The following is a 15,764-nucleotide window of genomic DNA, read 5'->3' as shown; positions in this document are numbered from 1 at the left end:
GATATATAATGTGAAGGACAATAGATATGTAATGTGAAGGACAGTAGATATGTAATGACAGTAGATGTGTGATGTGAAGGACAGTAGATATGTAATGTGAAGGACAGTAGATATGTAATGTGAAGGACAGTAAATATGTGATGTGAAGGACTGTAGATATGTAATGTGAAGGACAGTAAATATGTAATGTGAAGGACAGTAGATATATATTGTGAAGGACATTAGAATCTGAACCGTTTATTGTTGATTACAGAAATGTTCCGTTCGAAGCAGATGAGGAGAATTTAGAAGAGGTGTTCTCGGAGTATGGAAAAATTAACTATGTCAAGCTTGTGATGAATTTTAAAACAGGCCAGCCCAAAGGTAATGATGGCTACTGAAAGACATGAATTTTAAAACAGGCCAGCCCAAAGGTAATGATGGCTACTGAAAGACCTGAATTTTAAAACAGGCCAGCCCAAAGGTAATGATGGCTACTGAAAGACCTGAATTTTAGATTATCATGTGAAATTTGCTAATTTCATGAACGTTTTAGCTGACAGGAATTCAGAAATACTCTGTTGTATGTTTAATTAAATAATTCATCAAATTTTATTTCATTTATGTTCATACTACTGTGTTTTTGGGGGTTACAAAAGCCCCAAAAGGGATCTAGTTCCCTGTAGCTATTGACAACATGTACCTGTACATTTCATTCAAATAAAAATGTACTTGGATTAAAATTAATTCAAATTATATTAAATTTTGTTTATCTGAAACAAAACTTTATACACACATTCACATTTTTAATTTACAATGAGTAGATGTCGTAAAACATGACTTCCGACCGCGACTTATTTTACCACTAAGAATTGAGATTGTCATCACACGGTGTAGAATTGTTCTCAGAGTTTTAACAGTTATTTTGTAGTGAGGAATAAAATATCTTGTGGTTTGAAATAAAGTTTCTTGTTTATGTTTTTTCAACACAACCATTCCGACTAGTATACTGAAATTTTACCCAACTATCATCTAGTAGACTCGGTCAGTCTGACGAGCCGTTGTGTCTAACCCTGCCTTCATGACATCATATTTCATTTCAGGCACAGCTTTTGTACAGTTTAAAACACAGAGAGATGCAGAAAAATTCCGAGCAGCAGCAGAGGATGAGGAGGTGAGGGGGAGGGGTTATAAAATACAGGGGAGGGGTTATAAAATACAGGGGAGGGGGTTATAAAATACAGGGGAGGGGTTATAAAATACAGGGGAAGGGTTATAAAATACAGGAGAAGGGTTATAAAATACAGGGAAGGGGTTATAAAATACTGGGGAGGGGGGATAAAATACAGGGGAGGGGGGATAAAATACAGGGGGGTATACATTTACTGTGTATAGATACAGGGGGGGGGGGATACATTTACTGTGTATAGATATGGGGGGGGGGGGGGTATACCAGGGTTCGAAATTAACTTTTTCTTCCACAAGCTAATTTTTGCCTGTGGGTAAAAAATCCACAGGCTAAAATGAAAATAATAAAGCGGTGCTCTATTTTCATGTTGTTTTTTTTTAATCAATGATTTTCCCCACCATTAGTGAGCCTAGTGGGTCTACAGGCATCGTTTGGACAAAACACTAATTTACGTAAGTCATATGATGCAATGTTTAGATCTCTTGACCATCACACCTCTAATATACCGCAGGTATAGATCCAATGTCTTCCAATTTCATGCCACGTCAGGGTTGTCACGAGTAATTTTTCAAAGCGAATCCCAGACTCACGGTTTATAAGCAGCACGATCACGAGCCCCATGATTTTGTTTGGTAATCGCCTACACGGTGAGCAGTGCACTCGTGCCATGACTACAACCCGACCTCAATATGAATATAGATAGAAAATTCTGATTAAATTAACTACCGGAAGTCTTGAATTCCAAGTATGAGGTTTTTGTTATTCATTTATCTAACAAGAAATCGGAGTCTATGTTTTACCAAGTCAATTTAATCACCCCTATAAGTGAACAGGTCTATATTTTTCATTATAATGCGATGTCCGACCTCTAAAGCATTTGTTTGACGCCAAGTTTCTTAAAAATCATAAAAGAAAAATCCGGATAGAAACGGTTGTTGAAATCAGTCGTTCATGTAAGCGTTTGTATGATTTTGAGTGCAAGTTTAAGAAAAGCTAATGGTGCATCGCGGCTTAAAATGGATACGATACGATCACGGTTTGTAAATCCCCTCTCGCTAATTTCAAGCCCTGTATACATTTACTGTGTATAGATACGGGGAAGGGGGGGGGGGGAGGGTATACATTTACTGTGACTATATAGATATATAATTGTTATATATCTACACAATATACATGTATGTGTCACTGATTTCTGCGTGCCTGCTCTGTGGATAAAGTAGAAACAATATGGTCTTGACAATAAACATCTATGTTGGTATGTTACATATACATGTATGTGCATGTTTTGGATAAACATGTTCATTCCCTTAGAAGTACAAGGGCTTACATTTTAACTTTGAATGCTGCCCAGTTCCTTGGAAGAAGTTGTGAATAATGAAAGTGAATTCTTAATGGAGAAGTAACAACCTTTATATCCTTAAAACAGAGGAAGAAGTGGGGCAACTTAGAACAAGGGTTAACTGACCCTCATTAGATATGGGGTTAAGTGACTCTCATTAGATATGGGGTTAAGTGACTCTCATTAGATCTGGGGTTAAGTGACCCTCATTAGATCTGGGGTTAACTGACCCTCATTAGATCTGGGGTTAACTGACCCTCATTAGATCTGGGGTTAAAGGACACATATCGTGTTTTCAAAGTATACAAAATTATATGCATTTTGTCTTCCTTATGCTTATAGAAATAAATTGTAATAGTTCGTTCGCTGAAGTATTGCGATAATTAGCCACAATACGGACTTAAATCTAAGCCCCGATTTCAAAAAGCCTAGTTAATTAGATAGGTAGTCACGTGGTACAGTGACGTCATATGCGACCTTCGTCGATCAACTTGTTGTAAAAGTAGTGTTAGATATTTTTAAAAACTCGGGTTTTAGGGGCCTAATAAATTTACCAGGGATAACATTTATTTCGATGTTAACAAATTTCCCGAGTCTTATATCTTTTAGCCACCAGTGCATACAAATAGCGGCCCAAATGTAGCGAGGAAAGCGAGTATGAAATCTGCGAGTAAATAATGTTTACATGGGATCATGATCACTGTCTAAACACAATATGGTAATGTCATTTCTGTAAAGAACTGTAATTAGCGTTGTTGCTTTTTGAAAATAAACAGTACAATTATTATTAAATTTATTTTGGAGAAGTTAGATCTAAATTATGATATGATTATGTATCATTGACAACTAGGCCTACTGTCACAGGTGCATTTCGAGAGAGAAAAAATTAATAAAAATTATCAAACTTATGGTGAAAATCTCAATACTTTTAGATTATTTTATTCAAGGAATTTTATTAATCATTATTTTTTTGTAGATCTACACGTTGTTACTTAGGAAGTGGGAGCACGGCGTGCTGTACATTGTTGTAAACACGTACATGTTCCTTAAAAAAAAATGAAAGCATTATAATTAAATTCAAAGTTGGGAAATATCATATTTTATTATTTATAATTGAAAGTTCAAGTATCTTTTATCTTCAAATTTCTTTTTTAAAACTACCAGTTGGTAGACACTGCTAGCGAAGTTCTGCCTATATGGTGTTACAAGATGAAGGTCAGTTGGTGCGAGTGTGTATTGAATTTGAGAGCAGAACGGAAAGCAAAAGCCGTAGGCCTATATGTAACAGTGGGTAGCTTCGATAGAACCATTTTCTTGCAGTTTATCTACGTCTTTGTCCAAGTGCTTGTTTAAAAAAGTATAGGGACAAATTCTACTGGGTTTTTTATGGCAAAGTCGTTGTGCCGACAAAAAATATCCACGTCTTGTCCCTCATACCTTCCTTCGAAAATTGAAAAAAAACACAGTCCAAAGCCTCTCTACTGACAGCAAGTACACCCTTAAACGGCACAAAACACCCTAATGCAGTGTTATTTACAAGCCGTTAATGTGATAATTGTTTATCAATTAAATCTAATCTGTTAATGAAATGGCTAACAACTGTTTTCAAATCTTCTCGCTCGAGGTCGCATATGACGTCACAGATAATGGCGCGTAAAATATCGAAGAAAATATGCATATCGCAAGATTTGAATTTCATCGCTTTCAAACTCGAAAACTACGCAAACTGTTTCCTTTAAAACACATGTAAAGTAGTTTTAGACATGAAATGAATTAATTTTGCTAAAAAAATTAAAAAGTTTAAAAACATGCGATGTGTCCTTTAACTGACCCTCATTAGATCTAGGGTTAACTGACCCTCATTAGATCTGGGGTTAAGTGACCCTCATTAGATCTAGGGTTAACTGACCCTCATTAGATCTAGGGTTAACTGACCCTCATTAGATATGGTGTTAAGTGACTCTCATTAGATCTGGGGTTAAGTGACCCTCATTAGATGTGGGGTTAACTGACCCTCATTAGAATAGGAATTGATTGGCCCTTTTGACAGTGTCCTGTACATTTTCAGGTCAAAATGTAGTTTGCCGAATGCTCACCCATGGAATATTAACCCTTCCAGAAGAATATTTGGATCATATTGTTCTAAAGGCATTTGTTTCTCTTAAGGTGGTTTACTACACCCAGAAATAGTTTCTCAAATCAGTACGAATTGATTTAATCATAAAGATATGATGATATGTAATAAGTATATATGCCAAAAAGGCAGAAAATATGCAAATTTGGATAAAAACATGATTTTCAAAAAAATTATTTCAACACATATGAACACAAGACTCTGGCGGATTTGAACTCGAGATCTGCGGTTCACCAGCCCAATGCTTTAACCACTGAGCTACGATGATAGACAAACACAAATCGATCGATACAAATAATTTCACAAAACATTTAGATCGCCATCTTGTGACATAGTGTCATAAAGAGTATAAGCTTCCGTGTAGTGAGCTATCTTAAATACTGAATGTTGTTTACAAACAGGAAGGAATTGTTGTGGATGGTCGACGGCTGAATGTTGTTGTGGCGCTGGAAAGGGAAAAGGCACAGGATTTGTCAAAACAAAAGGCAAAGGTCAAAGAGGACAAGAGAAACCTCCATCTTGTTAGAGAAGGAAGTAAGTGACCAGGAAGGGGGGGGGGGGGGGGTATTTCACTTGCCCCTGATAATCGGACCACTGTTAAGGTCAACCCTTGGGAGGATACTGTAAATTCAGTTTTAGTGTAAGACAGATTCCAAAACACAGAAACAGTTTTTGTTTACAGTACAGTGGAAGAAATATTTTGATTCATCAGATTTATTTGATTTACTAAATAATCACTATATCCTATGCATGGTAGAATTCTAAATTATTAAAAAATAATTCAACTCCTTAAAGGTCATAGGAGACGATTTTCAAAAAAAAATTGTTTTGCACGAAAATGTGTTCTTCTTTAACTGCTTAACATATATAAAGAAGTCATTAAGAAAAAATCGTAAGGTAACAGGCGCTACAGACCGTCAAATGTTGCCGTGGTGTGAAGTATCAAAATAGTAAGATGACTTATCTCCCTTGCTTGATGACGTTAAAAGAGACCAGCCTGACGCAAATGTGTATTTGTTTATACTAACAACTGCGGGTTTTAGCCGTCAAAATGTTCAATGTGCTTACATTCAACTGTAATTTAGCAAGTCAGGTATTTCTATATACTTTTGTCTAAATGATCCAACGTTCAGAAAGACTTGGGTGTGAAATCTACACCGAGAACACAGAACTCGAAGTTGTTCGACAATCATTTTACGCGATTACGGGGGTTGTTGAGGATCAGTTTCGTTATTGTATTCACTCTACTTTAGCAAAAACTAATGGGTTTATGAAATTAAATCTTCGACCAGATGCAGTTCTAACTATTTTCGACTAGGCTACAAACCAACGGCAAGCACGGCGAAGACGAGAAAATCGTGCAAAACATTGACTGTACTGTAGGCCTAGATCTATATAATGACGGTAGACTACATGTACACTATAGTACAGATATTCATAATTTAGTATAAACATGATCTGATTTGTTTAGAAATGAAATTGACTATGAAATAGTTATATGAAGCTTTTCTGATCAGAATTTTTCTCTCTGAATACATAAGTAAATAAATTGAAGGTGAATAGGTCTAACTTTATATGTTGGAAGTTGCATTATCAGACCCCCCCTCTCTTTTCTGTTTGAAGAAGAATGGTCAAAGCAAATGGTGGAGCATATTGAAATTACAAGTTTTTATATCAGGTGAAATAAACCAATTTTTACAATTTTCATGCAAGAGTTGGGGGATGATGTTTTTTCATTAAATGAAGCACTAATTTGCACGTTGGTTTCCTTATTAGGGTAAAAAGTTTAAACAATATGTAACGTTAAAGGCCGAGGATTTTGAACAACCGGTCGGTTGAATGAATCAACATGTAAGAATTAAAGCTCGATAAATTTATTTTGTATAAATGAGAACGTGAACCATTGATAAATTAGACAGATTATTCTTTTTTCTACGTTTTCTTGTATCCATTTGACTGCCTTCGTTGGATATCCTGTGTCCGACGATGTATGACAGCCAAACATACAGTTTCCGACGGGAGTTCCTGCATACTGTGCAGATTTTCTGCTATGTACAACTTATGAACCGATCATCGTCCCACACCCCACGATGACTCAACATATTCCAAAATTGTTTAGAAAGTTTTATTCTGTTTGAATTAGTTTTTCTGGACTGCACACCAGAAATTCTTTGGCTACCTAAAGTTGTCTGTGTGACTCGTCCATAACGCATGGCCTACAAAAACAATCAGGACATTCGGATTTTTCGACAGTTCCTTCAATAACTGGTCCAGACGAAGAATTCGTTCTTCCTCTGGCTTCCAGTTCCAACCATTATATGCAAGAGAGAGCCCTTATAGCGGCTAATGTGATGGTAAATTATTCTTCATATAGGCCCTAATGTCGCAAATTTTATTGTTATGTTGAAGCCATTTATATTTATTAGATTCACCTGTTAAACTAAATAGCTGTACACGATACTTGTATAAAACTCCTATGAAAATAAATTAAAAAAACGGCGCTCTATGAAACAAAGTTGATAATTATGGAGAGAAAACGTATTGTTAAAAACCGTCTCCTATGACCTTTAAATAAAATTTAAAAAACCCTACCTACCTACCGACCCTTAAAAATTTGGGAGGTGAAAGTGGAAACCAACATATATTTGTTTTGGGGCTTTAGTAGCCGTTGCATTGAGTAACACATTGAGATGATTGTTTTGTACTTCAGTGATTCGACCAGGGACTCAAGCAGCCATCGGACTCAGCAAGGAGGACCTACTGAAGAGGACAAAGGTATGGAATGATGAGAAGAGGGGGGTGTTCACAGATAATCACGGTTAGCTCGTGTAATGACAGGGGGGGGGGGGGGGGTCTGTTCATAGATAATCATGGTTAGCTCGTGTAATGACAGGGGGGGGGGGGGGGGGGAGGGGTCTGTTCATAGATAATTATGGTTAGCTCATGTAATGACGGGGGGGGGGGGGGGGGGGTGTCTGTTCATAGATAATCACGGTTAGCTCGTGTAATGACGGGGGGGGGGGGGGGGGGGGGGGGGTGTCTGTTCATAGATAATCACAGTTAGCTTGTGTAATGACGGGGGGGGGTGTCTGTTCATAGATAATCACGGTTAGCTCGTGTAATGACGGGGGGGGGGTCTGTTCACAGATAATCACGGTTAGCTCGTGTAATGACAGGTCTATGTTAACACTGGATTAATTCTGTTCATAGATAATCACGGTTAGCTCGTGTAATGAGAGGGGGGGGGGGGGTCTGTTCATAGATAATCACGGTTAGCTCATGTAATGACGGGGGGGGGGGGGTGTCTGTTCATAGATAATCACGGTTAGCTCGTGTAATGACGGGGGGGGGGGGGGTGTCTGTTCATAGATAATCACAGTTAGCTTGTGTAATGACGGGGGGGGGTGTCTGTTCATAGATAATCACGGTTAGCTCGTGTAATGACGGGGGGGGGGTCTGTTCACAGATAATCACGGTTAGCTCGTGTAATGACAGGTCTATGTTAACACTGGATTAATTCTGTTCATAGATAATCACGGTTAGCTCGTGTAATGAGAGGGGGGGGGGGTCTGTTCATAGATAATCACGGTTAGCTCATGTAATGACGGGGGGGGGGGGGGGGGGGGGGGTCTGTTCATAGATAATCACAGTTAGCTTGTGTAATGACAGGGGGGGGGTCTGTTCACAGATAATCACGGTTAGCTCGTGTAATGACAGGTCTATGTTAACACTGGATTAATTCACCTCGGTGACCCACTTCTGAAGAGGGTTGAGTTACATGTAACTGGGGGATTGAAGTGGATTACTATCCACTAAAATTTAAAAAATCTCAACAATATCCACAAAAATTAAAAAATCTCAACAATCCACGAAAATTAAAAAATCTCAACAATCTACGAAAATTAAAAAATCTCAACAATATCCACAAAAATTTAAAAATCTCAACAATCCACGAAAATTTAAAAATCTCAACAATATCCACAAAAATTTTAAAATCTCAACAATCCACGAAAATTAAAAAATCTCAACAATCCACGAAAAATTAAAAAATCTCAACAATCCAAGAAAATTTTAAAATCTCAACGATCCACGAAAATAAATTTGGGGGGAAATCGTGAATCAGTCCCTTTAAGGCTGAATGTTTTATTTTATGTAAAATTTGTGTACAGATAACATGTATATAACAAGGATATACATAAATTTTCATTATTTTGAACAATTTTTTGGTCTTCAGTTTATTTTTGTGAATTATTTATATACAGTCAATTATATTCAAGTTCACCACTTTGAGTCGTAATGGATGAAATTAAACCACTTTAAAATTGCAATGTGAATGCACTGCAGGTTAAGTTAATCCAGATTAGCATAACAAGATTAGAATGAATTAAGTTAGCTTAGATATGTAAAGTTATCCAGATTAGCTGAAATCAGTGTGAAGTGACAATAAAAACACACTCATCACAGAATCAATAAAAACAGGCTCGTTAAAATAATGAAAGAGTACTTTATAAAGGGCTGTCTGCAGTACTTTTTACATTTGCTGATGTGATTGGCTTTCTTGTAGTTGCAGTAATGTAACCCTCTCCGACTTTTTCCCCCGAAAACGTCAGAATAAAAAAATGGCATAGGGCTACAATGCTGGACACATTATGAAGAGATTTCTTAGAATAATTATACAAATGACAACAAAAGGAAGGAGATTGTGATTGGAGGATCTTTTTCAGCTAGAGAATGTAAAGCGTGCAAAGTTAAAGAACCCTGACATCTTCGTGTCGTCCACCAGACTGAGTGTTCACAACATCCCCACACAAGTCACAGACAAGCAGCTCCGGGCCGTGTTCCTGAAGGCAGCAGACAGCAAGGCAGCTGTGGTTACGGAGGTACGTCTCTAAACCATTTAATAATCTATTTAAGGTAGCTCACTACATCAAGACTGATGTACATTCTGTTAATAATCTATTTAAGGTAGCTCACTACATCAAGACTGATGTACATTCTAAGACACTGCGTCACAAGATGGCGATTCTTATGTTCTGTGAAATTACTTGTGTTTATTGATTTGTTTGTCTATTCTATATAAATTACTTGTGTTGATCGATTTGTTTGTCTATCTAATCTATGTAGCCCAATGGATACGGTATTGGGTTATTGACATGCAGATTCGGAGTTCAAATTCGTCTTTTGTGTTATTTATTCAATAGATGATGTTTTGAAAATCATGGGGGGGTTTTTCCTCCAAAATTGCATAATTATCTTTTGCCTTTTTGACACATGTACTTATTGCATGTCATATTTTTCATGATTAAATCATATCATGCTGATTCAATACACTCTTTCAAATTGTAGTGAGCCACCTTAACTAAAGTCTCAAGAGAGTGAATTCCTCCATTGTACCTTTATATATTGTATTTATGTATTTTGTGATATAATCCTAGTCTAGCCATCTTTTGACATCCGTATTTGGCAGCTCTCTGACAAAGTGCAGATTCAAGTTAAATCAAGTTCTCCAAGCATAGGGTGGATTCGATCATGTTAAAAAGATGTTAGATTATTTCTGAAATTTATGTTTATTTTCTGAATAGGTCAGTAAGTATTTATTGTGTCACATGACAATTGAAAGCACATTTTTAGCACACCTGAGCAGAAGGCTCAGGTGAGCTTTTCCGTTCGAAATTTGTCCATCGTCGTTGGTGTTGTCATCGTAAACTTTTCACATTTTCATCTTCTTCTCCAGAGCCACTGGGCCAATTTCAAAATTTTTAAAAATCTTCTTCTCAAGAACCACTGAGCCAGAAAACTTTACATTTAGATGAAAGCTTCCTGATATATTTCAGATTCAAGTTTGTGAAAACCATGGACCCCGGGGATAGGGTGGGGCCACTATAGGGAATCAAAATTTTACATAGAAATACATAGGGATGAGATTGATCACAGTTCGTTATCTTCACCATTATAGGAGTTATGAGATTGCTCACTATTCGTTATCTTCACCTTTATAGGAGTTATGAGATTGATCACTGTTCGTTATCTTCACCTTCATAGGAGTTATGAGATTGATCACTGTTTGTTATCTTCACCTTTATAGGAGTTATGAGATTGATCACTGTTCGTTATCTTCACCTCTATAGGAGTGATGAGATTGATCACTGTTCGTTATCTTCACCTTTATAGGAGTGATGAGATTGATCACTGTTCGTTATCTTCACCTTTATAGGAGTTATGAGATTGATCACTGTTCGTTATCTTCACCTTTATAAGAGTTATGAGATTGATCACTGTTCGTTATCTTCACCTTTATAGGAGTTATAAGATTGATCACTGTTCGTTATCTTCACCTTTATAGGAGTTATGAGATTGATCACTGTTCGTTATCTTCACCTTTATAGGAGTTATGAGATTGATCACTGTTCATTATCTTCATCTTTATAGGAGTTATGATATTGATCACTGTTCGTTATCTTCACCTTTATAGGAGTTATGAGATTGATCACTGTTCTATAGGAGTTATGAGATTGATCACTGTTTGTTATCTTCACCTCTATAGGAGTGATGAGATTGATCACTGTTCGTTATCTTCACCTTTATAGGAGTTATGAGATTGATCACTGTTCGTTATCTTCACCTCTATAGGAGTTATGAGATTGATCACTGTTCGTTATCTTCACCTTTATAGGAGTTATGAGATTGATCACTGTTCGTTATCTTCACCTTTCATAGGGGAAATATCTTTTTAAAAATTGTTCTCAAGAACCACTGGTCCAGAAAAGTTTATATTTACATGAAAATTTCCTGACATAGTACAGATTCAAGTTTGTAAAAATCATGCCCCCTAGGGATATGTTGGGGCCTCAATGGAGATCAAAAGTTTTACATGTGAATATGTAGGGAAAATCGTTAAAAATATCGACCAAGGTGACTCAGGTGAGTGATATGGCCCATGGGCCTCTTGTTTTTAGCATGCTATATATCGATAAATTTGCTGGATGTCTTAAAAGATTTCATGAACTTGAAGAAATTCACTATTACTTCATTTATAGTAAGGTTATGTTGTATAGTTCTCATGGAGATTTTATTTCATGATATGAGAAACTTTGCACAATTTTGTTGTTTTTCCTCCAAGTGTTTACCTTTAATTAGGCCGAGTCATGCTGCTTATCACAACATTAATTTGATATTGAATATTTCTACATTTGACAGTGTCGAATCATGCGTGACTTCGAGAGAATGAACAGCAAGAAGGTTGGGAAGTCTCGTGGTTATGCTTTCGTTAATTTCACGAGTCATCAGCATGCACTAAATGCCCTGAGAAACACCAATAACAACATGGACTTATTTGGGGAGAAGAAAGTAAGCAATTGTGTCAGTAGTCAGTCGTTGCAGTAGTCAGTTGTTTCAGATTGTCTGGCCATAAGGTCAGATCAGCAGGTAATCATGAAGTTAAATAAGTCAGCACTCCTGTCCACCTGTCTGATCATTATAATCAAATACAGCCTCCAAATTGTTAACACGGTACTTTAAAGCTGCCAAGCGAGGAGAAATTTGTGAAAGACATCTGTATCATTATATGTGTATTACACAGATAGATATGGAATCTATACCAACAGAGGAAAAAACCTGAACTTCTCTGAATTTCATCAAAAATTTTGATTGAATATGTTTAACATCTCTCTTGAAAATTTCTCAACCATATGGAGACATCACCATTGCCGGTGAAGGGCTGCAAAATTAAGGCCTATGCTCATCGCTTATGGTCATTGAGCAGGGAGGGATCTTTATTGTGCCACACCTGCTGGGACACGGGACCTTGGTTTTTGTGGTCTCATCAGAAGGGCCGTCCCATTTAGTTGCCTCTTATGACACGCAAGGGGGGTACTGAGGACCTATTATAACCTGGATCCCCACGGGAACTAAGGAAAGCCACGATATCCTTATTATACATGTGTAAAAATTTACAATGTCATGTATTTCGGAGTGGGGGTGAATGTTGTGGTTTTTGTAAACTTTTTTAAGAAAAACTTGTTCTTGCAGTTGACTTTAAAAAGAATTTATTTACATTTGTCTTACAAGTATCATTGATGCAGTCATTCAACTCATTTTGTGGGTGTAACCAAAAAAAAATTGACTAAAAGAAAAAAACTGACTATATTTATTGAAGAAAAGAAGACTGTAGTTATTGTGTATATTGTTTTCAATTTAACAGAGGTTGATTGTGGAGTTTTCTCTGGAAAATAAAGCAGCTCTACAAGCCAAGGAGAAACGAATGGAGAGACAGAAGGTAGGAGAAATAGGGGAGCTAAATCCAGATTAAGCTAACCCAGAACATTTACTGTGTTTCACAACAAGGCTACAATTTTTATTTAGGGTCACTTAAGGAGGTATGCTACACCAGAGAAATTTTATATGGATGAAAAGTGGACGATATGTACAACAATATTTTGAAATTGAAAACTTTCAAATTTACTTTATTTAGTCAAGAAATGCAGTTTTAGTTGAAAGCAATCTGAGAAAAATTTAAAACCCCTGCTGGACTCGAACACATGATCTACAGTTCAGGAGTCGACGTGCTAACTTACTGAGCTACTCGGCTCTGCGAGAATTCTTGAAATGAATAGACAAATATTGCTTATACTCATATTTTCATCCATGTTTTAAAAGTAAGTCAGCCATTATGACGATGTAGAGTACCTCCTTAATGGTGGTAAACTGCCATTGTTGTGAGTTTGAAGTTAATGTCCATATCATAGTGGTAATTCTAAGAGAAAACTTTGGATCTATGACACATGCCTTTACATGTATCTGTTGTGTGTGAAATGTTCAAAATGATGTTGCTTTTATAGAAATGTGTGTGTTATTAACTTTGTTAAACAAGATCCACCATGGTTTGGGGTTCGAGTAAACTAATGTTGATCTGGTACAGAGAGGAACTGCAATGTAGTATTGAGTTTATCAGTAATATTCAGTATTGTTCAGCTATTTTATTATTCCTTTCAATGTAGTCGAGGGTGAAACAACCATAGTACAAATGGAGCATGTACACTTGTATGTGTGTGAGCGCAGGGGCTAAGCCCGTTTTGGGCCCGAACTCTGTGTGTGTGAGTAATTGTGTGCATAACTCCAAAAGCAGTGGTTTAGTTGGGACACCTATAATTATACCAGCTGCAAGAAGATTCTTCTATTTGCAGTTCTAGTAAAGCCCCAATGCGATGTAAAGAAATTTGAAATAAAAATTTGCAAATGATGAATTGAATTTTACACGTTCTGCTTTTCGTTTTCAGGGACGCCGGGAAACACTGAAAAAGGACTCCATTAAAAAAACAACAGAGGGAAAGGAATTCAAAAAGAAACAGAAATCCCAAGTGGATAAGTTTATAGGAAAACTTAAAGTGAATGAGGATGGAAAGAAGTTACCTAAAGGCTTACCCTCACACTGGGGAGCAAAGGTCAGGCACAACCCCAGACCAGCGACAGCAGCTACCAAGAAAAACCAACAGAGGGCCGTCAAACGGAAGTCAGAGGAGACACAGGTTTCTAGTCCACAGGTGAAGTTTTCACTCCAGACAAATTCTGATGTAAACATTTTGAAATTTCATTTCGTATTACAATTTTTTATTCATACGATTTATCATTTTTCATTAGTTTGAGTTTGAGTGTCTAGAATGTGTCTTCTGATTTCAGGTCAAGGTTATGAAAACCAAGAAGAGAAGAACAGAACGCGTTGACGACTTTGATGTGTTGGTGAACAAGTACAAACAGAACATGTTAAACAAGTCCAACAAATCAAAATGGTTCGATCGGTGATTATAATGATCGGGACTCGTTTTCCATGTTCTGTGTGAAAGCAACATGTTACATAACTTGTATTAAATTTGAATAAAATATTGAATAGTGTTTTTACTGAAATTGTTTGCGCTAACAGGATTTAACAAGATGCCTGCTAGATGATGTGTCGAGTAGATGTGTGGGGTGACACAGTGTTGATTGTGTAAGTTTAATGATGTCGAGTAGATGTGTGGGGTGACACAGTGTTGATTGTGTAAGTTTAATGATGTCGAGTAGATGTGTGGGGTGACACAGTGTTGATTGTGTAAGTTTAATGATGTCGAGTAGATGTCTGGGGTGACACAGTGTTGATTGTGTAAGTTTAATGATGTCGAGTAGATGTCTGGAGTGATTCAGTGTTGTGTAAGTTTAATGATGTCGAGTAGATGTCTGGAGTGACACAGTGTTGATTGTGTAAGTTTAATGATGTCGAGTAAATGTCTGGAGTGATTCAGTGTTGTGTAAGTTTAATGATGTCGAGTAGATGTCTGGAGTGACACAGTGTTGATTGTGTAAGTTTAATGATGTCGAGTAAATGTCTGGGGTGATTCAGTGTTGATTGTGTAAGTTTAATGATGTCGAGTAGATGTATGGGGTGATTCAGTGTTGATTGTGTAAGTTTAATGATGTCGAGTAGATGTCTGGAGTGACACAGTGTTGTGTAAGTTTAATGATGTCGAGTAGATGTCTGGAGTGACACAGTGTTGATTGTGTAAGTTTAATGATGTCGAGTAGATGTCTGGAGTGACACAGTGTTGATTGTGTAAGTTTAATGATGTCGAGTAGATGTCTGGAGTGACACAGTGTTGATTGTGTAAGTTTAATGATGTCGAGTAGATATCTGGAGTGACACAGTGTTGATTGTGTAAGTTTAATGATGTCGAGTAGATGTCTGGAGTGATTCAGTGTTGTGTAAGTTTAATGATGTCGAGTAGATGTCTGGAGTGACACAGTGTTGATTGTGTAAGTTTAATGATGTCGAGTAGATGTCTGGGGTGATTCAGTGTTGATTGTGTAAGTTTAATGATGTCGAGTAGATGTCTGGGGTGATTCAGTGTTGATTGTGTAAGTTTAATGATGTCGAGTAGATGTATGGGGTGATTCAGTGTTGATTGTGTAAGTTTAATGATGTCGAGTAGATGTCTGGAGTGACACAGTGTTGTGTAAGTTTAATGATGTCGAGTAGATGTCTGGAGTGACACAGTGTTGATTGTGTAAGTTTAATGATGTCGAGTAGATGTCTGGAGTGACACAGTGTTGATTGTGTAAGTTTAATGATGTCGAGTAGATGTCTGGAGTGACAC

The 15,764-nt window shown here is 37.0% G+C and overlaps 1 protein-coding gene across 1 annotated transcript in view; it reads left to right on the top strand.

Annotated features, from left to right (window-relative positions):
- LOC125674191 (RNA-binding protein 28-like) overlaps positions 1–14,529 on the top strand; it is a 30,814-nt gene extending 16,285 nt beyond the window's left edge. Inside the window, exons 12-20 of the mRNA XM_056159733.1 lie at positions 254–363; positions 1,083–1,153; positions 5,043–5,175; positions 7,352–7,416; positions 9,366–9,521; positions 11,839–11,988; positions 12,842–12,916; positions 13,917–14,180; positions 14,317–14,529. Of these exons, the coding sequence (XP_056015708.1) occupies positions 254–363; positions 1,083–1,153; positions 5,043–5,175; positions 7,352–7,416; positions 9,366–9,521; positions 11,839–11,988; positions 12,842–12,916; positions 13,917–14,180; positions 14,317–14,439 (1,147 nt within the window). The 3' untranslated portion in view covers positions 14,440–14,529. The remainder of the gene's footprint in view (positions 1–253; positions 364–1,082; positions 1,154–5,042; positions 5,176–7,351; positions 7,417–9,365; positions 9,522–11,838; positions 11,989–12,841; positions 12,917–13,916; positions 14,181–14,316) is intronic.
- The last annotated feature ends 1,235 nt before the right edge of the window (positions 14,530–15,764 follow it).

The sequence above is a fragment of the Ostrea edulis genome, chromosome 3 (assembly GCF_947568905.1).
Source record: "Ostrea edulis chromosome 3, xbOstEdul1.1, whole genome shotgun sequence".
Classification (NCBI taxonomy): domain Eukaryota; kingdom Metazoa; phylum Mollusca; class Bivalvia; order Ostreida; family Ostreidae; genus Ostrea; species Ostrea edulis.
The sequence above is the reverse complement of the archived record's forward strand: the minus strand, read 5'-3'. Positions and strand labels throughout refer to the sequence as shown.